At 38.2% G+C, this 25933-nt stretch overlaps 1 protein-coding gene and 1 long non-coding RNA gene across 7 annotated transcripts in view; one reads left to right on the top strand and one right to left on the bottom strand.

The window, feature by feature from the left end:
• RAP1GDS1 (Rap1 GTPase-GDP dissociation stimulator 1) overlaps window positions 1-25933 on the bottom strand; it is an 82206-nt gene that overhangs the window by 36741 nt on the left and 19532 nt on the right. For 3 of the 6 annotated variants that reach the window (XM_082051623.1, XM_082051625.1, XM_082051628.1), the window contains exons 2-3: window positions 13304-13414; window positions 2316-2438 (exon numbers count right to left, since the gene is read on the bottom strand). In XM_082051623.1, coding sequence (XP_081907749.1) covers window positions 2316-2438; window positions 13304-13414 — 234 coding nt within the window. Of the gene's footprint in view, window positions 1-2254; window positions 2439-13303; window positions 13415-25933 lie in introns of those variants that run through there. The other 3 variants (XM_082051624.1, XM_082051626.1, XM_082051627.1) reach the window with 3 other exon arrangements.
• Window positions 2415-24960, top strand: LOC309439272. Its single transcript, XR_014183953.1, has 3 exons — window positions 2415-2531; window positions 21259-21470; window positions 24656-24960. It is a non-coding gene; the product is annotated as an uncharacterized lncRNA (long non-coding RNA).

The following is a 25933-nucleotide window of genomic DNA, read 5'->3' as shown; positions in this document are numbered from 1 at the left end:
ACTTAATGTATATATTCCTGCCTCTGTCTCCTCTGTTCTCTCAGCCTCTTCCTCTCTTAACTGCCTATAAAATGGTAACTACAAGTATATTTGTAGGTGATACTACACAGAGGTAATGGAAGAAAGAGAAGGTAAGCAAGAACAGGGGCATTTACGTTTCCACTAACCCGGTGGGGAAATGAAGCAGATCCTTTGAAGGAAACGGTGAAGAATTGCTTAAGAAGTTTGGAGGAGACACACTGAGGACAGAGTAACAAACCAAAGAAGGACAAGATTTCAAAGGAGAAATGTAATTGTGTTATACTATTACAGATTGTGAAGATGATGTCCTTATTCCTACACCTGGCAAAGAAGAGGAGACTGAACATCTCAGAAAAGGGTTTAGAAGGTCCACAGTGGGGAAACTCTGTGTAGTAAGTGCACTCAAGCCTGTAGTATGCTCACAGTTGAAAGAGAAATGGCTGTAGCTGGAGAGACAAGAGTGACTAAAGGGAGTTTTGTGCGTTTGGATATTTAAAATGGGAGAGACTAGCATGAGCTCACAGAGGGAGGAGGAAGAGTTGATGTGACCAGATGTGTGTGTTTGTGTGTGTGTAGGACCAAATGAGGGGAACAGGAAAGGAAAACAAGAATTGGGGATGGAAAAGATGCTCTTTTATCAGTAATGCCCAGATTCAGAGGCACTACTCCCCGTCCTGCCAAGTGCTGCATGGCGTGACCATAGGGAAATCAGTGCAGTTGCCTGGGTTTAATGCCTACTATCTGTAGGATGTTGATAACACACATTTCTCAAAGTGCCCTGAAGCTTGTTCAAAAAAGGTGCAATACAAGAATGAAACTCTTTTATTCTTACGTAAGAGGACAAAGAAAACAACAGAATTCAAGTGAGGTGTTCCCTGCTGTCTTGATAAGCAACTATTTCAACAGAGTTAGATTCCAAAGAGAAACACCCAGCTCATCTCAGTCTTGAAAGCACTGGGCACCTTAAATAATTTCTGAACACCTCTGCTTTAAGTTTGGCTGCCAGAGGTCCCAGTTACAACAGCTATTTTGTATGACAAATCAGGTAAAATGCCAGCTTTTCTGAAAAGTGGAGTCACCACAGCAATTTAAAAGCTGGCAGGGAAAAGGATACATTAGAAACTATTCAGAGATTTCATGTATTAATTCAGATTTGAAAGATACTGGCTAAGTGCTCTGTAAGAGAATCTTGCAGGAAACAATGCGTAGTAATCAGTGCAGATATTGTGAACATTGCTCTTATTACTAACTTACCCCCTTCTGAGGTAGGAGCTAAAAGGACTGACTGTGAGGACATACAGTTGCCTGCAATACTCTTATTGTATTTATTATGTACTTATTAAGCACAGAGAAAAGAATGTGATACAGATGCATGAATCTATCATTTTGAAACATTTCTAACTTTACATTTCTATGGTTACATTTTTTACTAGCTATTTACTTAAATAATTTTAAAACTTAAAAACGAACAAGGTATTAATGTATCATCTTTTCCTGTTAATGTTGTTTCTGAATATCTATATATAGCATTGTCACAAAATCAGTGCATTGCGTGGAAGAGGTCACACAGTGGTTATCAGTAAGAAGCTGTAGTATTGTGATTCCAAAAAGAAGGTGGAAAGGGAATGTTGAAATAGTCAGTGTATCATTGGGTGAGTTTTAAGATAATTATTTCTAAAGAAAAAAACAGTTTTAGTTTATCTCCTACATTATATGACAGTATGTATATAATACATACTAAAATGGACCCTTGATTCTCATCTGGGATCTTGGGCTCTTACTCTAAAACATATAATTCTGTTTACATAGGAGTAATTGGTTTTGGTGGGATATCAAGGGCCTCACAATGGTACTAATGTTATCACAAATCTCAGATCAAAGAAACAATCTACTAACCCTTAACCACGTGTATACATACTACTGTTGTAACTACATGCATTGTGTGTTAACTGGAAGCACAAAGGATGCAAAGGTAATTATTATTTTTTTCTATATGCATTTCATAAAGCCAGTGGCATGCTGCTTCTGCCCAATAAATTATACTATTGATGGTCTTAAAAACTAAATAGCATGGAAGTATTGACTAAACAAATTCCAGCAGCCAAATGCTGTTTTGATTGTCTTAGAAAGCGGAGAAACAAAATTCGACAAAACAAAAACAGAAAGAGTGAAAGGGAGGGATATGAAAGGTGTCTAATCTACAAAATGAAAACATAAATGAAGTAAAACATACTGACAAGTGAGGTGAAAAACTGAAGATGTTCCAGCAGAAAAGTTCTTGTAGAAAACCTCACCATTTCTGGCTACTTCTGCTATGACGTTAGCTACTTTTGCTGTGCAGGAAGATTGTGGCATCAACAGACTCGCGAACACCTGAAGAACTCCACTTTTCTGGATTTTTTCACTTGTCTCCATATCTGAAAAACACATCACACAGAAATGACTTATGCATCAGCTTGCTTCGGGAAGAAAAGAAAGAAAAGCAGAACGGAAGTTAAGTCTGCTCAAAGGTAATTAATGTTCTTATTTTTCCATATTAAGAAGCCAACTACTATTTCAGTGATCATATTTATTTTATATGATGTGCTTATAGAACTTAATACTAATAATAATACTTAATACTAATCCTAATCAATTGATCTTTATAAGTTAACTGTATTATATAAGTAAATACAGATAAATACTTATATACACAAACTACTGGAGAGCCTGGTAGAAGGACTAAAGGTCATGGAGTGATATGCAGCATCTTAAAACAATGTAAAAAAGTCAAGGAAAAGTACTCCGAAGCAATGAATTATTGGAAATGTTCAAGGAATGATGGGGGGAAGTCCTTGGAGCTGAGGGCACAGCTTAATGCAGTGAAGGAGTCAGAACTGGAGCTTTAATACCTCTGTGTTACTCTGGTAAGCTACAGTAGCTCCACGATAATCTCAGTAGAAGGGAGAGGGAAAAATAACACTGAGCTTCTAGTAGTAGAAATCAAGGATTGGGGCCAAAACTTTTCTCTTTCTGCTGTAGTAGAGAGGCCAACAGCTCTGTAACAAACTGAAAATTAACATTGATTCAACTGCAATTAAAGGTACTAGATGCTAAAGCATACTTTGCCAATGCTTTCAAATAACGACATACTTGAGGTGAATATTAGTGTGACATAAAATACGATTAGATGGCAGCTATTGCTTTAGAAAAAAGCATGACTCCTTACGCCGTTCATAATGGAAGTTACTTACATTCTCCAAAGATGGCTGCGAGATACTCTAATTGACTTTTGCAAACCAAATCCATCTGAATTCAAGTCTGTTGTTCAACAGCCCTATCTTACGGGGGACTTTTAAGCCCTACAACATGTACAAACCCCCTTACATCACTTAAAATAAAAGCTTTATAGTAAGTGCAAGTTTAAAATCACTCGAGCTTGCCAAGAACAGTGAGAAACAGATGTAGATGTTTCAGAGTGGAAAAGACAGGCCTCTGAGCACCGCTTTCTGCAATTCTTAGACGTGCTGTTACTCTGGTGTGAGAGTTATCAAGACAGCCAGGCCAGGCAGCAAGAACAGTAATCAATAGATTTTGGTTTCATATAGTATCTATCAAATCTGGGAGAAAAGGGAGGGATATTATATACTCTTGAACAGCAAAGGAGAGGAGCCTTAAACTAATCCAATAGTTTTTCAATACAATGTTCTTTGTTTTCCCCCTAAACAAGTAAATGTATATTTTGTGCACCACAGCCAGATAGGGCAGGTTTGCAAGCACTCTCGAGCTGTGGTTCACCATGTCCCCCTCCTCCCTTTGTTGGTCTTTCGCTGGGATTACCCATCTACAATATGTCAGTGATGACATCTGATTACAGACAGATTAGGTATAAACTGAAGATGGATTAATTTCAACATGTCATGCATAAGTGCTAATTATTAACCCGTTTGCAATCTAGTTAACTGGAATTTTTAAAATGCGCTGAGAAACCATCTCAGAAGATATAATATAAAGGGCCTTATGGCTTATTTGGAAGCTTCTATAAGTTCTGACATACAAAATATACTTAGTAGATATATTCTGCCATGGATATATATAGATGAAAGAAAAGGTTGAATTCAGATAAAATCACGTCAGCACTAAAGACTGATCCAGACATCTTAGCTGTCCATTAGAGAAGAGATCCTTCTTCTTCCTTCAGTTCAAAACCAAAAGTACAGAATTCAAAACTGAAAGTGTAGATAAACGTGAACCTGTATTAGTGGACAGGAGATATTAATACATTTTCTCCTGCCACACTGCTGAGATACACAGTATTCAGTCTTCTTCTTATGATTTGTAGTTTAAGGGACTTATTACTGTGCAAAGCATAAATTAAATAAATAGAACAAAATACATCCTGCAAGAAGCAGGAGAATACAATTAAATGCTTCTCTAGGCCAGTCGTGTGTGGCAGATATGCACTGATTTATTTTATTAAGATAAGCAAGTGAGCACCAATAAAAGCACAGGGCGCAACAGACCTGTCGGAAATTGGGAAAAGAGCTGTCTGGGATCACATAGATTAAAACCATCCCGCTGATTCTTGTTGCCAAGGCTGAGCACCAATGTCAAACTTTTGAGGGGAAAAGCACGTTATTCTGGCATCATGCAGCAGGACAGTTACTAATGCAGCCCACTTTTTGCCAGTAATTGCTTTGGGTGTAAAAATTGCCATGGGGCACCTCAAGAATGTCTGCTCCAAGTCTACCTAAGCCCTGCTCTTCCTCTGCAGAACACTGACAGTTTACACTTGGTGTAATATACCAATTAATCCAGTGTCAAAATAGATATGACAGTATGACAAAGACATAAAGCTGCCTGCTACATGGCCAATTAGAAAATGCTAATGGCTTCAGCTTGGGCAATCCTCAATTCTTGCCTTTATTTGCTCTCTCCACAGGCTGGAGAAGGCCAGCCTGGCTTCCTTCTGCATGTGTCTGCACCAAAGAGGTGTTAGTTGTGAAGGTTTTGAATCTGCTGCATGCTCATTTCACTCAGGGCTTCCTATTTTGAAAACTTAGTTCAGTTGTTGTCTTTTGAATTGCTACTTCAATGTATTGTGAACTGGTTTTGGAGCAAGCAACACCAAATGTTTTCCTAGGAGCATGCAAGATCTAGGCAAAACCTTCAGCACAGTCTCCTCCTGTGCTTTCTATACAGAGGAAAAGGAAATTATAGCCAACGTTAATCACATGTTAAATAGCTGGCTAATGCTTGCCATTTTACCTCCTTTAGCAGAACTGCATCCCCTTTCAAATCTGTTCCCTTTGTCTCCTAAGGAAACCTAACAATCTGATGTTAGGGGGCCACACCTCAAAATCCTTTTGCTATATGTGATGTCTAGATTTCAAATGCTGGCTTTTAAAGCCTGATTTTTCAGTCTGCATACACTAACCCACCCACTGCCCTCTATCTTAAAGCAAGGAAACTGTAGGGCTGTAATGATGCTGCTTTAGAAACAGCCCTTTTGCACACAATATACTACAGTGATGTGTCACGGCAGCGTAATTGGGGGAAAAAACCTCTAAGGTTAAACCTGCAGCTTTAGATGTCTCTTTATATCACTAGATATCAAGACAAAGGGTATGTTAGATCACATAGTGCCAAAATCTTATTAATGTCATAGCTGGGTGATTAAAATGTCAATATCTTTGCTTTTCATGGTTTTTGCAGTGCCTAAGGTCAGAATAATTAAGGGTATAGGCAGGAAATTATTTAATGCCATAGATCAGAGCTGGAGAGCTGAGCACCATGCCTATCAGACTGCTTAATTAAGTAGCAGAAATCACTACAGGAATAACAATCCAATGAGTGTCTCAAATTAAATTCCACACTCTCTCCCCTCTCAGCTCTATTTCCTGTGAAATTTCACTCCTCTCTATTTCACTCTTTTCTCCTCTCTGCATCATTTCGTCCACCTCCAAGTGAAAGAAAAGGCAGGGAGGGGGAAGGGAAAGGCGTATCTATCAGAGGTACTGCTGCTCTGCCCTTGCTCGCAGAAGGAAAATATAGGTTCACCATTCCTGTGAGTTTAAGTTACGCTATTAGATGTAACCTAACAGTAGTGAAGGCCAGCACTGCAATAATTTCCATGTTGTGGAGCTTTACATGAGAAATGAGGCACATCACAGAATTGTAAATGAGCTGTTCCGTGAGCGTCCTCTTTATTAAGCCAACTGTGTTTGCAATGTACTCTTTTGAAAAATGTCTGTATTTCTACCTGCAAGGGCATTTTATAAACCTCCTGAAACTACTGCAGAAAATTACCTTGGCTTTATAATGTCCCTCCTACATGTACTCTCATCAGAAAGAGAAAGATGAACACATTAATAAATAATGATGAGCCACGTACCTCACGAAAGGAACATTCCATCTGCTCTTTCAGAAGGCAGAAGGGAGGCGAATGAAGGGAGCAAGGGATATCTTCCTAACTGACACATCCTGCGAGCCACGACAGTAACAAACATTCATGTGACAAAGAGCAAGTATTGATGCTCTCTCCATATAGGGCCTCCCTCAAGAACCACTGTCTCACTCTCCACAGCCTCCTACTCTGTTTTCCAAACCACAAAGTGAGGATTTTAGTCTGACTACAAAAGCACAAAAAGTGGGTTGTAAAGAACCTCAGTGAAACAAATGATGTGCTGCCACGCAACAAAGAATGCAGCACTGATAAGGAGGATTTTGCTTAACGTAGCTTAGCCAAAAAGACTGTTCCAATTATCAAGAATTATTTTACAGAAAAAATAATCCTCTAATGATAATTTTTATATAGAAATAAGTATATAAATATAACTTCCTTTTGGCATGCGCCTCCTCACATGGGGAAAGTCCAACAACTACAATGTGCCTGCTCAGTTGTCCTTCAAACTGGAGCCCTAAAGGCAGGGAGGGGAGATTCTCCCTCTGCTGTGCAAATGTTCCCATCATGGGGTTCGCTCTGTTCTGTCTCTGCCAGCAGCAACAGGGCAACTTCAATTCCTATTTTTCATGAAGAAACAGAGATAGTGCACAGATGTTTGTAATTAAAATCTCAGCTCTAACAAGGAAGGAAGGACAGATGGAGAGACAGATTCACCAGCCAACTAGCTGCATGATTCCCACCAATTAAATTCTCCAAAAGCCATACACAAAGAATAAAAGTGAGTTTCAGTGTAAGGCCCACCCCTTGAACAGCCTCTTCCAGGTACCAATGAAGTAATTTAATACAAATACATGCCAGCTTTGCCTTCAGTGAAGAAATATGTAGACCAATACTTCCACGGATATGTGACAGCACAAGGCAAAAGGCTTTTGCTTAACGTAACTTAGCCAAAAAGACTGTTCCAATTATTAAAGTTGGGCATATTAAAGGCATATTAAAGTTGGGTAACTCAGAACCCCTGAGCTCCTAAACTGCACGGACGTAGCTCAGAGCCCTGACACAGAGTTTGGTGGATTCATCTGAGCAGTTTCCTGGCTCCCCTTTGCTGACTCACCCCCACAGGAGGGAATGCGGTAGCACGGTTGCTGAAAGAGTTTGGTATTAGTGCCTCAGCTGCCACATTCATTGTCTGGCATCGTAGTACAGATGTCATCCTCTGCTATCGTCATGTTTTCTATTCAGCTTGGGTGGACATTTTAATCTGCCTCCTCTGATACTTGTACTAACTGGACATACTACAGGACCCTGGGTAAAGCTTTAAGAATCTCCCTGCTTTAGTTTTTCAATCTCTGTAACGGAAATACGAGGCCCGTAATGTAAAATCCTTTTGCCAAATCCGATTTAGTTTAAAAATCAAATCAGATTTGAAAGCTGTGCGTTATACACATGCAGGAAATGCTTCATATTCCTTTTAAGCAACCTCTTAAAAGTGCTCTCAAGCAAGATGAAATGCCTGCTGTAAAATCCTGCCCAGTGCTTATTGGAAAAGTACGTCTACATAAAATGGATTTTTAAGCTACTGATGTTTTTAAAAAGTTTTGTTGCCAAAACAGATGAAGGAAAAGCAAATCTAAAGAGGATCATGTTTGTAAGTCTTACAGAACTGGGACAAAACTAGGAATGACATTTCAGAGCTGAAATTGCCAATTACATGATCATACAACGAAACCAAAACACCACCAACCAAACAACAACAAAAACTAACAAAACCAAAACAAACCACAAACAAAACAAACAATCTTTTTTTTTTTTTTTTTTTTAAAGCAGGCCTTTCCTTTGCTTCTCTATTTCAGGCCTTTTCATTTGCTTCTGTATTGCATTTCAAAAATGTGATATAAAAAAATTCGGCAATTCTATTATCTGGAACTGCTATTCACAGATGTCTTCTGTGAAGAAAAAATATATCATATTTAATATTTATTTGGCGCATTGAATAACACTTGGAATTTAACACTTGGATAAACATCATTTAACTATCTGGCACTAACTAAATAAATCACTATTAAGAGGAATTTATGTAAAATATAATCCCACTAAGCAGCAGTGATTATCATTCAGTATCATTAGGATACACCAGTTTACTGGGAGACAGCCCAATAAAAAGCAGTGACCTTGATTTAGTATGTTCCAATTAAATAGGTAAACTGTAATAATATATTAGATACAGCACTTATGATGAAACATTTCTGGATTATGATTATGGGTATTCAGTGCCAGGAAAAGGCAAAAACTTCATGAGCTAAGATGCAACAAGCATCCTTGTCCAGGAAAAAGAAGGAATGCTTTATAACAGTATTTGAGCCAAAATTCCCGGTTACAAAATATCCATCAGGATGCCCAACTTTCAGAAAGGCATTAAACTAGAAATATTCTCAGGTAAACTTAATGGACTGTCATGTTCTTAACTGTCAATGCAATTTGGCTCCAATAGATGATTTGCATCAGGGGCAGACTAGAAATTCTCACTTGTATGAGTGCACTGGTCTAAGATGTGGGATTTGGGCTTGACTGCTTCCTCCCAGCAACCCCTTCCTGCTGATGTCGCTCAACTGCCAAAAGCTACAAAAATCAGAAAAGTCTGTTTTGTTGGTGATGTCACTTTCCGAGGGATGTGGTGGAAGGTCTTGTAGCAAAGGAATGTTTTACCCAGAAGAAACTGCACCTGTACTAAGCTGGTTTCCATCCTCACAGGTGCAAAAACAGGCCTAAGCCTTCCCTGGAAGCTGAATATAAAACCTTCCTCAGGGTTTTATGCACTATCTTCATTTTCTCAGCAAAACCATCTCTCTATATGAAAATGCTCCTGTCAAAATTTTTTTCCTCTGTAATCCATTATCAGCATTTACGTGAACTTGATTGTAAACTTAAAATGCCCACCCAATGGGGAAAAATGAAAGTGATTTCAGGTGATGTTTATCTTCGTAAATAAAAGGCATTAATAGAGACAATAATACATTTTAAAATTTCAGAGAAGCAGATTTTGTTCTCCACTTGAGCCCTGAATTTAACCATAACAAAACATTATCTCTAAATTCTCCATTATTTTTCTGCTCCAGTAGAGCAGTTTTTCCATCTTCTATGGCCAGTGAAGATCAGAAAAAGGAACATCAAGTATAGGAAGAGCATGAGTACTACCTAAATTCAAGAACATATGGAAGCCACAGCTATAAAGAACAGAATAAAATGAAGAATTTCCCACTCAAATATAACCTCTGTGTTAACATATGGTTGTGAGAACTGGAAATCCACCAGAACATGAAAGACAGGAAACCAGAAGCCTTTGAAAGTAAGTGCCTAGAGAAGATTCAGGGCATCGGATAGAAATTCATCGCTGATGAAGGAATGTGAGAAATCTGCAGTCTCGGCAGAAATGCAACATTTTCTTAAGCCTTCCAGATGCTCACACATCCATCAAACAGGAACCAACGCGTTTCAGAAAACCCACTGGTGACTTTCAAGAGAAAACCTGAACAGAAGCTTTAGGTAGGAGGACTGAGCTCACGATCTCAACACCAAAAGCTGAAGCAGCAGGAGGTGATGGCCAAGGCTTGCTAAGCAGCTGCCCAAGAGCTTTGAAACATCACGGTATTTTCTCCGATACAACTCTGCACTGACTTATGTTAGCTGGGAATCCAGAACTAAAATATCTGCCTAAATGGGAATATTTGTCTCTCTAAAACATGTCTCCTAAAGAAATCAGCTGTGCAGGATTTTCAGACCCAAGTCTCAGATGCAAATTGCTATACAACTATCTCCCTAGACAAATACCAGCTAAAACCATTTGAATTTGGTTTGCCAAATATTTACCAGCAGTTATTATATTCAGCAAACCATGTGATTCTTGATTTGATTGCTGTGACAAATGGCAGAATAGCTCATAAAGCCAGAGAGGAGGTGGCACGTTCCAGGGCACTACAGCCTGCCTGGGATTATCAAAAGATGAGTTGTATGAAAAACAAAAGAAACAAAACAAAAACAAAAAGAAAAACAAAAGAAAAAGCAGCAGATTACATAAAAATAAATTAAAAACTACAATATTCATCATAACTTTGCCATCCCTTTCTATATGGTAGATAATACCAGAAGAAAGTAGTTTGCAATGCTTTAACATAAGGAAAATTTAAAAGATCGTATGCAAAGTAAATGGAACTATAAGTACCACTATACTGAGACTAAGGAATTTAATTTATGTTTCCGCAGCAACCACAACCCTATGCTGCATGCAGGCAGCCAGCAATTAAAAGCACTGTCATGCTCTCTCAAACATTCATATGTACATGCAATGCACCCAAACTGAAGTTGTGGAAATGATGATTTCCTTTGTTAAAAATCTCAGTGTTGTATTAACACTGGGATTAACTGCTATTTTTGGCTGACAGGAGATGGGATTGGGTTGCATTAGTGTATTAGTAATATACTGAATTTTATAAGATAAAATATTTTATAAGATAAAATATAAGATAAATTTTATCTTTATAAGATAAAATATTTTTCTCTTCAAGGCTTAATGAGGGAATAAAACTTCAAGTTCTGTGACTTACGATACCACCATGAATTCCCAATGAAATCACAGTGCTATAAAATTATCTTAAACTCTATTCCTTACATGGCTCATTTTTCTAATGTTACCCCTAATATGATGAACTATAATCAGAACGTATACTTCATTAATATAATCATACACATGGGAATATACTAAAAGAGAGCAGAATAATTATTTGGGAAATCATATTTACATTAGTTCTGTGTTACAATTAACATGTTTTATATAAGCAATCTGACTTCTAATTATTGTTATCTAATATCTTATACACACACAGAGGTATAGTGTGTATCCCATATATCTATATGATATCATATATATGTGATAATACACACTGTATCTAAAAATCAGTCAATCAATAAAATCCATATTAAGATGTTAACTGGATGGATGAGAAAGGACATTCATTGGTTGTTTGGTCAACGGAAGGACAGTCATAATATATTGGTAGCCCAATAACAACTCAGAGTCTGCACTGTTTAGAAAGGTGAATCTATAACTTTTGTTGAATCAATCAACATGCAATTTACCTCATTATCTCTCAAGTCTCTTAAATGCAGATCTCACAAATTTATTTCAAAACAGAAGGATGTTTTTCCAAATCATCAGACTATCTTGAGAACTAAGGTATCCAAGTGTCTAATTCACTTGAAAGGGAATTGATATACAGGCTCCTAAACCAGCAGCAAGCTGTTAGAGAAACTGCCCCTTCTAACCCATCTCATTTTCAGTGAGTCATCTTAGTTGCCTTCAATCTTGGGCAACTGAAAATACGTCAAGACATACATCACATGGCAGCTCAGTGGGTTTGTATCTGTGTTACTGACTTACATGCAAAGAACATGGTAAATGGTAGAGGGATTATAGATAATTTTTTGAAAACTACCTAAAAGAGAAAGGTCAAGATCCTAATAATCAATCTGCTTGTCTGATCTGGCAGCTGTGAGGCTAGAATGGAAAATATTTTGGAAGGAAAAGCAAAGCCCTAGACTGAAATGGAGGAAAGTAATCTGGTTGCAAGGAACCATTGCTAAGTTTGCTCTATGTTAGTCAAAATTATTCTGCATCTGCCAAACTTGTTTTGTGAAATAGCTACGTGACCTTCATAGGCACAACAGTAAACTCTGTTATTTACACTAAGTACTTTGTCATTTTTCATACCATCCTCTTTTTAGTACTTACAATTAAGTTTTACACTTAAAAGTACTGGAAATACGAAATCCAATTGGAAGTTGGATTAAAGTATTAGATAAACCTTATAAATAAACCCATAAGAAAAATGATTCCACATCTTGAAAAAAATGGGTTGATCTGCACCCCAAATATTTTATTATTTCCTCGCTGACATCCCCTTGCAAAATAATCAGAATTAAAGCCCCACTACCATTAAATGCAGAGACTGTTTTAATCCATATTTGATTCTATATGGATGGTGCTTATATTCTATTGTGAAAAAATCATGACTTTTTTACACCAACTAAGCCAAAAGGCTGTGATTTATAGAATACCATCACAGGAAAGAAACAGGACTTATTAATAGTATGTACTTTTGAGGGTATTGATATTTACAAAGAACTAAGTCCTTTTTTTCAGATGAGGAATTTCTAATCATGGCTTGTATCTATCCTGACAAGCTTTTCAACCTGAATTTGTACACAGGTTTTTCTTCTACCACCATCTGAAGCGCTAAGAAAGTTAAACTTGGAAAAGACCTATAAGCTGTCATCTTCATTTCCCATACCTTTCTGCCACCGAGAGTGGGGACACGCATTCTACAGCTTTAGGTGGAAAAGATGTCTTGTTCTATTCTTAAGTCATTTTTGTTGTCATACCACATCTCAAATTTGGAACATCTTTGGATATCCAGCCTATTTCTGCCAATTGAAACTACTGGAAATAAGAAATATGGGATCAGAAGTTTGAGGAAATACACATAACAAATAGGAAACTATGCTCTTTTAACAAGAAATAGCAAGCAGCTCCAATATCCCTCTCCCCAGCTTATCAGCCTTATTTCTCCATCCATGTTCTTTGTTTCTTTGGTGATCAACTGGAAAAGTAATTGTGCTACTTCATCATATTGGAAAAAGGACTGGAATGTCCAGGTATCTGTTGTCACTTTATTCAGTTCTACCTGAATGTTACAGATATCTAGGTTAAAAACAATGAAACCCAGCACAGCCAATCCAGCAGCCTACTGCTTGAGTCAGTCCTTCTGTCACATTTTACTATACCCATTTCAATTCACTGATCTCATTATATGATTTAAAATTTTAGAGGTCCGTACAACTTACTGTTTTGTGCCAGAGCCTGAAGCAGACAGTCCAAGCAGCCCTCCAAGCTATCTGCTGTGCTGTCACTTGTCGTTATCTTCAGCTTTTTCAGGGCATCACTTAGATTATCTGCTTGGGAAACACAAAGAAAAGAGAAATCAGTGTCCTCGTCAATTTGCTAACAGCATTATAGCCTTGAACGTAGATAGTTACTGTAAAATAAACAAGATCCTGTATCAACGAAACGGGCATGTATGGTCTGTATCCTGAGGATACAAAAAAACAGGATCAAAGGTTATAGGTGAAATTCAATTTGTCAAGTTTAAACATACATTTATCATTCTGCATCTGAGAACAGGATGCTGGCAGGCACTTCATGAAATGCCACTGAACAGCAATTTAGCCATCAGTGTTTTCTCAGCCTAGTTGGTGCAGAAAACAGCAGCCATTTCTTTGCTTCTATCTTTGTTTGTGGGAAAAAATACGATGGAAATAAGTACATCTTGATTTTTTTTCATCAATAAAGGGAAAATAATTGAAAATGCCATTTTCTGCATGCTGTGCAGGCTTCCATCTTGGCAGCACATTTGCAGATCCCTAGTGCTAAGATTATAGCCTTTTAAGTATTATGCCATTTTCCAGCACAAAGTTACAAGCACCATTGTTTATGTGAACTGTGCTAACTCTTGATCCATAACAACAATAAGGCATCTTCTAGAAATACGAAAGTTCTGATGTGGATTTCAGATAATTAAATAACTCTTTGCTCTTTAAAATAAAAACCCCAACATCCAAATCACATAGCTCTCAACAGATGCAAATTTCCTCCCATAAAAGTTGGGGTAAATATGACTGTTAACATTTTGAGCGTTCTGTGTATTCAGAGCAAGGTATAAGTGTCGGCAGCTGCAGCCCGAGTGTCTTTGGGTTGCGTGCTGCTGACGAACCTCACTCTGAATGGACCATCCTCTTAAAATACAAGTGCTGATTTAGTTTCCATGCCAACTCTCAATAAGCAGAAAGTGTTACTCAAAACAAATACTGTTAAATGGTGTCTAGCTGTCTCTTGTTCCCCGGTGACTAATCAAAAAGCCTTGACCCAAGCCCTAGAGAACCATATGTACGGTTCCTTTGCAGTGCATCAATGGTACCTCCTGAGCCTTGGAGCTTCACACGGATGCATAGCGACCTTGCAGCTGCTGTGCTTTGCCTCCTTTTCACTTGCCCACATATGGGATGGTGCAAAGGACAGGAGGGATGGCAAGAATTGCCCTTTATTTGTCTCGGAGGCACTGGCCGTCCTGTAGAGACACAGCAGGAATCCTGTGAAGAGGGTGGAATCTCACTCCTCTTGGAGCCGCTCTGCTCCTCAGCCGAAGCTGTGGCTCTTGTCCCACCTCCACTTTTGTAGCCCGATATCCCATACATATATGGGTAAGATGCTTGATTTTTGAAGTGCTCAGTATTTAGGTATGAAACTGATCATGAAACTGTTTATCAGGCAGTTAGTTTGTCTGTTTAGTAAGGAACATGTTCTTATCTACACCATAGCCAGAATTTCATGACTCCAAAAGGCAGAGCCAGCAGCTTTTGGGGCAGCTGCACTTGTTTGTGCTCCTTGAGATCTCAAACCTGCCTCCCTAGCACCTCTCTATGCTAAACTGACACCACCTGGAAAAAGCTACTGAGATAAAAACCCCAGATTTATCATATTCACTTGTACTGACTGATGCTACTGTCTAGCGGGCTTATTGCAGCACATGCATTAAATGACACTTAGCGAACAGTAGAGCTGGACATGCACTGCAAAGCCTCATTGATTAAATAAATTCTTCAGGAAATATAACTGGAATTTGTCAAAAGACACAGGTGCAGGGGACCCAAAGACCAGTCCCAGTACAACAATTTAACATTCCATGTCCCACCTCCTCTTATACTTTCCTCGCCCACCTCCCGCTCATATTACTCTCTTCAGTTTTTCTGCTAATATAGCACTAACTCTCTTCCATTCTACAGGCATCTCATTCTCCTGTATACTCACACACTTAGCTTTGAAGCTGTGGCAAGCATTTATATTGAGAGGACTAAATCTATATATAAAATAGGGGTTTCCATAATCTGGGGAGGAAGAAAATGCATAGGTAAAAAATCCACCTTCATACCACATTTTGCAGGTTATGGAGACAGGCTGTTGTTATCAGAGAGCACATCCAGACTCTTATTTCTCTCTTATAGCCTCTTCTGTCTTGCATGTGCCAAATAAATCACCAGTTCCCACTTATTATTTCACTTTAGTGTGCAAAGAGATGAGTGCTTTACCTCAAATAGTTGTAATTTCTTCTACTCCATGCAACATCAGAACCTGCAATAGACTTAGCAAGGTCTCCCTAGGCTTTTTTCCTACCTCCCCTTTCTGCTCAATTCCATGTTAATTTTTCTGTGGAAAGCCCACTATTTAAATACTATACAGTTACATGCAATATACAGAATGATACAGTTTGTGGAAATCTTTAAAATGTAACTATCCAAATATTTCATTCCCTAAGACAAACAGCTCAATTTTTCATGTCCATGCCACAGACATACATGGGCATTTAACTTCAATTCTAGACACACAACTAATGGTGTGCCATGATACTTTTAACATAATTTCATACGGCATTTTACAATGTATCCCAGTTTGCCACTTCACTAGATAAGATTGGATCCTATAAGAAATTTAAACCATATGCATAACGTGTTTCTAAAATAATTACAATAATCCTCGATTTTCTAACAAGCCTACAACTCTAAAATTATTGCAGCTTGAGACTTACTCCTTCTGTGCAAATGAAGAAGACATACGTAGGAATACTGTGGAAACACAGAGGAAAAACAGTCCTTCAGGAAAGACTTTATTTGCCCACTTTGATTCTTTCTGTCAAAGTCGGTCTCTGTTCTAAATAGGGTCAACAGCCTGAAAGATACATTTACTTCTGAAACCTGAGGATCTTGGATATACGCAAATGCATCTTAAACAGGTTCAGAGGGTTTGTTGTTGTTTGTTTTCTTTTGCTGCTCTGAAAAGAACAAACCACTACAGTCTGAGATGACACAGACAGGGATGGAAAGGAAGGGCTGTAGTGTTCCAGCAGCCTTTCACCATAAAATCACACGAGGCGTCCTGACTTCTGCAGCTTCACAGCTGCCCTGAACTGTCATTTAGGGAAGAAACTGCAGATGCTTGTCTTCCATGTACAAAAACCCCGTTGTTTTCTTGTGATCATCTCCTGCTTATCTTTCTGTCTCTTTTTCTCTTTCTATAGAAGCTGTTTCCAGTAGGCTTGTTACTGCATAGGCTGATCAGATTCTCAGAGATAAAAACGCACGGGATATAAACAATACAAGGAATGTTGAGTGTCAAGGAAATGTGAATAAGTAGATTTTGTCAATATGCAAGGTCATATGCAAGTTCACACAAAGAAAGATCAAAGGGGGCAAGATCAGGATGGTAAAGGTAAAAATAAGGCTAGTAACATTCCCTAAGGCACAACTGCTCAGCAATCTGGTATCAGGTAATTAGTTCATAAGGCATCGAATCACAAGTTTAACAGAAGTATGAACTATTTTGTTGATGACCCCAGGCACAGAGAGTCGATCATACTTAGACCTGGCTTACCGGATTGCTTTCAGAAGAATTAGTTCTCTTATCTGGACAAAAAGCCCTGAATGCCACAGAACCGAATCCCATATATCCTAATGACACAAACTGATAAATCAGGAATTGTCAGAGCTGCCTCACCCATTCCACCTACTGTTGCATTTTGGTTTCTCCTGATAACTGCTCCTGCACAAACACTCACCAAAATGTGGTGATTTAAACACTACAATAGCTTGTGTTGCTTTTGGTGGCACCGCATTACTACCATCTCTTGCAAATTTCCCTTATCATCTCTTGTGCGGCATTTTTACAGAGAAAAATAGTCAGAAACTAGCGTAAGTGAATGCTTAAACATTCAATTTCATTTCACCGTACCTTTTTTTCTGAAAGCTTTTCTGTGATTTATTCCTATTTTCAATCCCTAATTTGTTTTTTATACAGAACTGTTCTTTCATCTCATTAGAACTCGGTAGTTATCAACCTTGCTTAGGGTCAGGGCCACTGCAATGCTGACCAGGCTGCAAAAAGTTTTACACAGTACCCAAAAGCATATCTAGGGATGTTGTTTCTGTGGACAAGAATCAACTTGCTAATTTCGCCTTGAGTTCACCGCATCTTCAAACCCCAGAAAAAGTCAAGGTGTACAAAAAAGCCATCTTCTAAGACTGACCTTTAAAAAACAACATTTGGAATGTTTTAGCTGAATATTTAGATGGATAGCTTTTGTCTGGAAAGTTTATTCTAACATATAATTTATTCTTATATATTTTGTGATCTTTCTGTCCAGTATAGGCATTTTCTTTAAAAAATAATACTTTGAACATATTAACATTTCCCATATCTTTGATTGACACCTAGTATACTGTTGTTATTACGGAGACTATTACATTATACATGCAACTTATCAGATAAGGAATTCAAAATTGATAGATATTGCAATGGGATGTACTGAAACAGGCTGATCAGATAAGGAGTTCAAGCAGTTCTGGTGTTACAGGGATGGTGGTTGTATTCACCTTAGAGCCTTTTGCGTCTATGTTGCTGCCTCTCGGGAAACAGTAAAACACCAAAATGAGCAGAAGGGATGATGCCATTTTATGGGTCTCCCATTAGTTTCCAGGACATCAAATAGGCTGGTAGGAATGCACAGGATCTTCAATCTACATAAGGAAAAGCTAAGATGTTTCCCCTTGGATACCTTGTTAGGGAATACCTAGTCCCATACAACAGTTTATCTACCTAGACATGAAAAATACACAGAATACACACAATTTCACAGAATCACAGAATGTCAGGGGTTGGAAGGGCCCTGGAAAGCTCATCCAGTGCAATCCCCCCATGGAGCAGGAACACCCAGATGAGGTTACACAGGAAGGTGTCCAGGCGGGTTGGAATGTCTGCACAGAAGGAGACTCCACAACCTCCTGGGCAGCCTGGGCCAGGCTCTGCCACCCTCACTGAGAAGAAGTTCCTTCTCAAATTTAAGTGGAACCTTTTGTGTTCCAGTTTGAACCCATTACCCCTTGTCCTATCATTGGTTGTCACCGAGAAGAGCCTGGCTTCATCCTCCTGACACTCACCCTTTAGATATTTGTAAACATTAATGAGGTCACCCCTCAGTCTCCTCTTCTCCAAGCTCAAGAGCCCCAGCTCCCTCAGCTTTTCCTCATAAGGGAGATGCTCCACCTCCTTCAGCATCTTTGTTGAGGACAGAAGAACTTCGTCCTCATGCTTAGGCCATTGCCAAAATATACTCCCTTCCCTCTTTTCTTGCAGCAGCTGCCCTGAAGTGTTTTCTGTCAAACCACCCAAATCTGTCATAAAAACAACTCTCTGTTCTTAGCCCAGCAAGGACATTTTGAAACTTATCATCTGATCAGGTGGTAGATATACACTGTCAGAGGTCAGCAATAAAGAATTCTTTTTTAATAGGTAACACCAGGAGAAACTTGGCTGGCTATTGTCTCCTAAAAACAACAGAAAGTAACAGAAGTAACAGTGCACAACGAGGAGACCTGGTCAGGACAGACCAGGCCAAATGGTCTGTGACAACCCAAAGATCAACACGAAATAGAAAACTATTTTGTTATTTAGATTATTGCTACGCACTCACATTGTTAACGTTGCATACAACTCTAGGAACCTCATGCTGCAGAACTAAAAAGGCACAGATAAGGCTGAGCAAAGGTAAGGAACAACTGTTCCTCAAGATATTAAATAGGCAAGGACTAGTCTGAAAAAAAGATGACAGGGTAAAAAATTATCTAAGTGTTCGACATCAAGAATAGGACTAAAGTAATGAAAAGAAAGCTAATATTTACTGTTTCTCCTAACAAAACAACTAGAATATCAAAATTATCAAGCAACAAACTTAAAGAGAACAATGTATTATCTATGTATATTATATATTATATATTTCACATGGAATTAAACTGTGGAACTGTTAAGAAGCTGAAACTATAAAGAGATTAATTTATTCAATTAGGAAAAAAAAATATGAGGAGACTAAAGTCCATGCATGGCTAGTAATACCATGATATGCATAAAATATCTGGATTTGGAAGTTCCTAAATGTCAGATAACTGGAAGCTGGGAGAACATCACCCTGCACTGGCCCAGCTCCTGCCCCTGCCCAGCAAGCTGGAAAAGATTTGGGGTTCTGTGGTTCCTCCACAGCCAGTGAGGTAATTCCTGTGTTAACAACTGCATCTTTGGTGCTGAACAGGTCCTGAGGCTGATCCTGGCCCCAAACCACATTAACACTTAAATCCACGCATCCAGACGTTGGTTTGTTTGGTTTGTTTTTAACAGAAATCCTGCTTGTTTGTTTCTGTCTTACCATGGTCATTGAGGTGGGTTAACTTTTTTTTTTTTTTCCCAGCTGATTTTACTAGTTCTACAGAAATACTTGATAGATCATTAACTTCAGGGCTTCTACTGCAACCTGTTTTTAACTTAGGTGCATTTGCTCTACTTTTCTAGCATAGTAACTAATTTTAAAGAAAGTGCCTATTTCTGTCCACTGTTCAGCTTCTTCATTCTTAAACACTTTTTGAATCTTAGATCTATACCATCTGCTCTTAGACACTTGTTACTCTTTCGCTTACCCATTTGCTTCAGCATCTGTTCTTTTGACACCTCGATCTCTCATGTAGCTTCATTTTTGCTACCTGAAAATACTGATGCACTGTGACTCATTGCCACCTGAGCAGTAAGCCACCTCATTATTGTTGGTAATTATCAGATCACTCTATACACGCTAACAACTACTTAGTTTGTATTTAAAATCAGGATAGAAACCCAAACAAAGCAGCACCAGCCAGCATTCAGTTGGCTTGAAATCTCTTGCCAATGCCAAATATTCATTTTGCTGTAGAATTCTGGTTAATTTTAAGCAGAAAGAATGGTGTGGGGTTTTGGTTGGCTTTGGTGGTAATTTGGGGGTGGGGGGGGCTTTATTTCTTTGGTTATTACTACTTCTGAACTCCCTCAAGAACATGTCCATAAGTAGAATTAAAAAGATCAACCTTAAAGATAAAAAGATATTAGCTAAAATGATTTTCCCTTGTTTTCTGTTTTGATCTGGTGGTTTGTTTGTGTCCAATTTGATTTTGTTTTTTACCTTGGGGGGAACTGGAAATCTTTGAAAATAATTTTTGTGTATCATTTTTAGTGTAGTCACAGACAAACAATACATATTAATACAAACATATTTACACTATTGCAAGGTAGGTTAATCTGTAGATGTTGTAATTGGTTTCTGCATGCTAATGATCCTTTCCCTATTACTTAAAACCTGAGCTGCAAAGGCTGGACTAAAATAATGACATTTCAGAAGATTTTGAAGAACCTTGAAAGATTTTTGTCTCTTTAGAACAATGTGGTAGAGATTTAGGTATCTTTATATTTCATAAGTAACCACTGGAGGTCTGGAATTATCTTGAGGTTCAAGGGAACTGATCAAAGTTTAGTTAAATCGATGTAACAACTTTCACTGATTCACAAAAAGCCCTAAAAGGTCTGGCTTAAAGCAGGTCCTAAAAGAAGGATTAAATAGATCTTTTTCAAAAATAGAAAAGAAATACATTGTTTGATAAAGAGAATCTGTACTGGATGAATTGAACCTAAAAATCAGCTAATGATAGAAAAAGCATCATAATTATTTCAACTAAAGATGATGACATGTAGTTCTCAGTTTATGGAAAGACTTTTTCTGGTACTGTATTACTAGAGAAGTAGATAAAATCACATGCAAGACGGCTACCAATTTGTAAAGGTTTACATGTATCTGACAGATAACTACACATTTTATTTTCATATAGTTTCTTTTCTTCAGGTACCTGATATTCACTGAGCCACATTACGAAAACCCAGGAGACATGCAGAGCACAACAGAAAATATTAATTGGGACTTCTGATAGACAGAAGCCTTTTAAATTCTCACCGGATCCTTAGTAAGCAAGAAAAACACAACATCTCCTGCAATCAAAATCAAACCACTTCACTGGCTTTATTCAACGCTCCATCATAAAACTGATAATAAAGAAGGTAAGAGGCCTGTTTTATCCTAAGTGATGTGATGTGCTGTAGCAAGATCAGGCAAATTTCAGGGAAAAATCATTTGGGTGTTGAATGTAATAAAAATATCTTATTGTCTCTACCCTAAGTAACTTATAATTTTCCTCTGTGTCCTCTGGTTTAATTCTCACATGTTCATATGGCTCTTTTTATGAGTATATTAATTGCATAAATCCATGCACATCAGTTGGTTTCTTCAGATTCGCCCTACTGAATAGATTTTACCCTTTTCCCTTGCATTTAAACCTTGTCTTTAAAAAACTTTCTAAAGTGATTTCTCCCTCCAGATTATCACTCAGCTATCTGCATTTTTGGAAAGCAGCATCAGAATTTTGAATACAGAGGAAAATCAAAGTTTCTTGTAGCAATTTTCCCATCTGGGGGAAAAAAGCTAATACAGGGCAAGGCACCTGCCCCGTGTCCTTACAAACCAGAAATGTCCTTTGATATTTCATTTAATGTCAGCAATAACGCAGAAAAAAAAGCTGCAAGATAGTCAAAAGCCTAACTTTAGCATCTTGTGAGTTGGTGTAGTTCTTTTCTGCATCCTTAGGTTATGTGTAGTGTCTAAACCTCTTCCAAGGAAATCTGTGCAGGTAATGTAGTACAGAAATAGCAATTTTTCTAACCTTCCTACTGTATTCGCATGAAACAAGTACCAACTCATCTCACAGAATCCCAGAATGTCAGGGGTTGGAAGGGACCTGGAAAGCTCATCCAGTGCAATCCCCCCATGGAGCAGGAACACCCAGATGAGGTTACACAGGAAGGTGTCCAGGTGGGTTTGAATGTCTGCAGAGAAGGAGACTCCACAACCCCCTGGGCAGCCTGGGCCAGGCTCTGCCACCCTCACTGAGAAGAAGTTTCTTCTCAAATTTAAGTGGAACCTTTTGTGTTCCAGTTTGAACCCATTACCCCTTGTCCTATCATTGGTTGTCACCGAGAAGAGCCTGGCTCCATCCTCCTGACACTCACCCTTTATATATCTGTAAACATTAATGAGGTCACCCCTCAGTCTCCTCTTCTCCAGCTCCAGAGCCCCAGCTCCCTCAGCCTTTCCTCACATGGGAGATGCTCCACTCCCTTCAGCATCTTTGTTGCCCTTTGCTGCTCCCTGGTGAGGAGATCACACCATCATCAGCCATAACAGCTTAGGTATAGATAGATGTAAAACCAAAAGAAAATTATAAAATGTATATCACAATCTAAGCCTTCAAATAGTGAGTCCTGTTAAGACTCAACTTTTTATATCCTAAGAATATAGCTAATGCAGGAGATAAATAGCCTGTGCATCATGGTGTATATGAATTTAGCCCAAACTACGGGAATGAAGTGTTTGGTTTGGTAGCCTCTCACACCAGATCCCAATCACAGTTAAAATTATGCAATTCCCAGGCTGTCAACTGTCACGATATTATCATGTACTAGCTGGTATTTCTCCAAAGACACAGCTCGCAGGGAGTCTCAAATACCTCAATATACAAACAAACAAACTTGAAAATATAAACTAGCTATTACAGGAGTTAACAGAAACAACCCAAAGGCTTATCCTTTACAAAATAATGACTTTTTAAGACAATCTCATTGTTTTCTTTAGTATTTTGCTCATCATTCAGTTTTTTCAAGTTCCATTTTTTTCCCACAGTTACGCACATACTTGTCATGGTTCCCCTAAGCTAGTTAGATTTAAACAAATGTATTCCCTAAACAAGTAAAATATGTATCTGTGCAAAAGTTGCGTGTATTCCATATTCCATATTATAAGGTCTCCATAATTCCATTATCTTAGAGATAGGTACGTATAAACACACACACACATAGTATATACATACAGTACTCCAAACAAAAAATTGTTAGAGCGATATTAGGTTGCACAGTCAGGTATTAAAAGCATAGAAAGTTCCAGAATTCAACCAACCTACACATATTTGACTGTATAAAATATTTGCCATACAGTACAGTGCATGCCAAGATATACACATGATTAATATTGTTTTGTCCAAAGGACCCTTATCTCTTTCAGGACAAATGTTCTGTCAAAGAACAGCTACTTAATGTCTTTCCTTATCCTCCTTCTTGACATGTGGTTCTAGTCTTATTTACCAGATACTATTAAAAAATCATGTTCTGAAGGATTACTTCCTTTCTCATTGGTAATTATAAAGTTAGTATCATTACTTTATGTCATAGTGTTTCAAAGATATGAATGTGCTTGTTTTCACAGGGTATTTATAAGGTAAGATGGAACCAATATACTATGTGAGTGAAAGAGAGAACTGAAACTTGGAAGATTTAAGGTCAAAAGTATTTGTATGGGAATTTGGGGGTTCCAACATGAGAGAGCTCCTGATTTTCAGGTTCCAGAGATTCTAGATTCCTTTGGGGTCTTCAGATGCAGTTATGAATTATCCTTAGCAATTTCACAAAGCAGACTGCAACAAACCATGGGTAGGTATCAAGAAAGCATGAGATATGATAAGAGATTACCAGGGATATATTTGGTTTATGAATAAAAAACTGCCTACCATATTTTCCTATAGAAACCGTGTGTCAGTGGGGAGAGGAGGATCCAGGTCTTTGTGGGAACATTCAACTATTAACTGTCTGACCAACTCTTCTCTACACATGCCCACCCCTCCTTAATTTCTGCCATGGCTTCCAAGTACTGAAAATCAGAGGCAGGGTCCTTGAGGCAACAGGTCTCTGTCACCAGATTATCCTGGATCAATGCCCATCCTATGCACAGAATGAAAACAGTTTTGTGAGGAAAAACAACAGGACCAAAATAGGCTCTTAAATGACTACTGATAGTTCAGACGATAGTCCAAACCTGTTTCTTGCTAATGCTAAAACAAAACCCCACCAGGTAAATGAAAATGGACAGCCTGAAGCAAACACTTGGCACAGAATATAGCTCTTCCTGAAGAGTCAGTAAATGACTGAAACAGGATCTTGTAAATAAAGGGGTAACCTTAACAATAATCAGTGTTATCGTTCCCTATAGAAAAGCAAAGCTATGGGTGTTTGCACGCATTTACACACACATACAACTAGCAGGGCTTGCATCTCTTCACTGGCTCTCTTCTCCATTTGTGTTCACTGATTTATTATGTTCTTCTGTTTCCTTTCTCTCCCTTCCTCTTCTGCCCCTCCAGATGTTTCTGCCTGAGGCATTTTAATCTAGCAAGCAGGAGACACTTTGTCAAGTCAAGACAGCAAGAACAGAAAAGAGGTGATGGAAAACAAACAGAAGAAAATTCATGTACAGAAATAGCACACTCTAGAAACAGCACATTTAAACCTGTTAGCTCTTTCAGCTTGAGCTTTTCTGTGGGATGATCTTTGCCGATGCTACCGCATAGAACCTTTTCCAACCATACCTACTTTGAAAGTCTTGATCCTAATGCGATTCAAGTGACTACAGATAGCAAATGCTAATCCAGACCTTACACAAACAAGTAAAACGCTTTCCTAAAATGTTTTTGAATTTTCCTTTAAATTACTTCCCTTACTATATTAGAACAAATACAGATTTAATAGATAGATATTACAATATTAAACACTGAGTTTTTTTTTCCTTGCGTAATTTAATAGGGCTACCAATTCTCTATACTTTTTCCAAGTCTCTATGAAATATGGCTCGTTAAGCAACAAAATAACACATATGTAATAACAGAAGTTAGTCCAAATGGACATTTACAGGATTCTGTAATGCAGGAAAATGATTTAGATTTGAAGTAGACATTCCTAATCTATATAACAAGGTGAATCTACTGTTGGCTTTTTCAAGAAACAAGTTAAAATGACTTGTTCCTCTTGTAACAATACTGGAGCTATCATCTTCTCCTACATGAAAGGTATAAACAGGCTTTAGTAAAAATAAAAGAAATAAATGAATTAACTAAAATCAGGCAATACAAGGCTGAAGATACAAAGTTCCAGGACTGGCAATGGTACTGAGGTAGAAGCTGAGAAAAACTCTCATTGACTTGAACAAGGTGTGGATCTGGTCTTTGGCCCACACTACGCAAGTAAGTACATATAAATTATACAGTATAGGTCCACAGTGCAATATCTGTCAAAACTATACTTAGGCTATCAGTTTGAGTTACTGAATAAAGATGGGATGTGAATCTGTACAAAGCCCTCAGGCTCATCTTTCACCAGCAACAATGAGAATTTTGCCCGAATAAGATACCCAGGCTTAAAATTAGTACTAACTCCAATTGTACGTCACACCAGTGTTCTTGGTGAAGCCTCGGGTAAGTCCGATGTCATGAAATATGAATGAGTAACACAGCACATTTCCAGCTATCCGGAATTCCCTGAATACCTCGAATATGGAAAGGAAGGACTTGGAAGTCACAGGGCAAACACTGAGTCCACAGTGTGGTACAGATTGTGTTTCTTCGCTTCTTACTGTCTCGTTTCAA

The sequence above is a fragment of the Streptopelia decaocto genome (assembly GCF_964273445.1).
Source record: "Streptopelia decaocto genome assembly, chromosome: 4".
Taxonomy (NCBI): domain Eukaryota; kingdom Metazoa; phylum Chordata; class Aves; order Columbiformes; family Columbidae; genus Streptopelia; species Streptopelia decaocto.
This window is presented reverse-complemented; position numbering and strand designations above follow the sequence as displayed.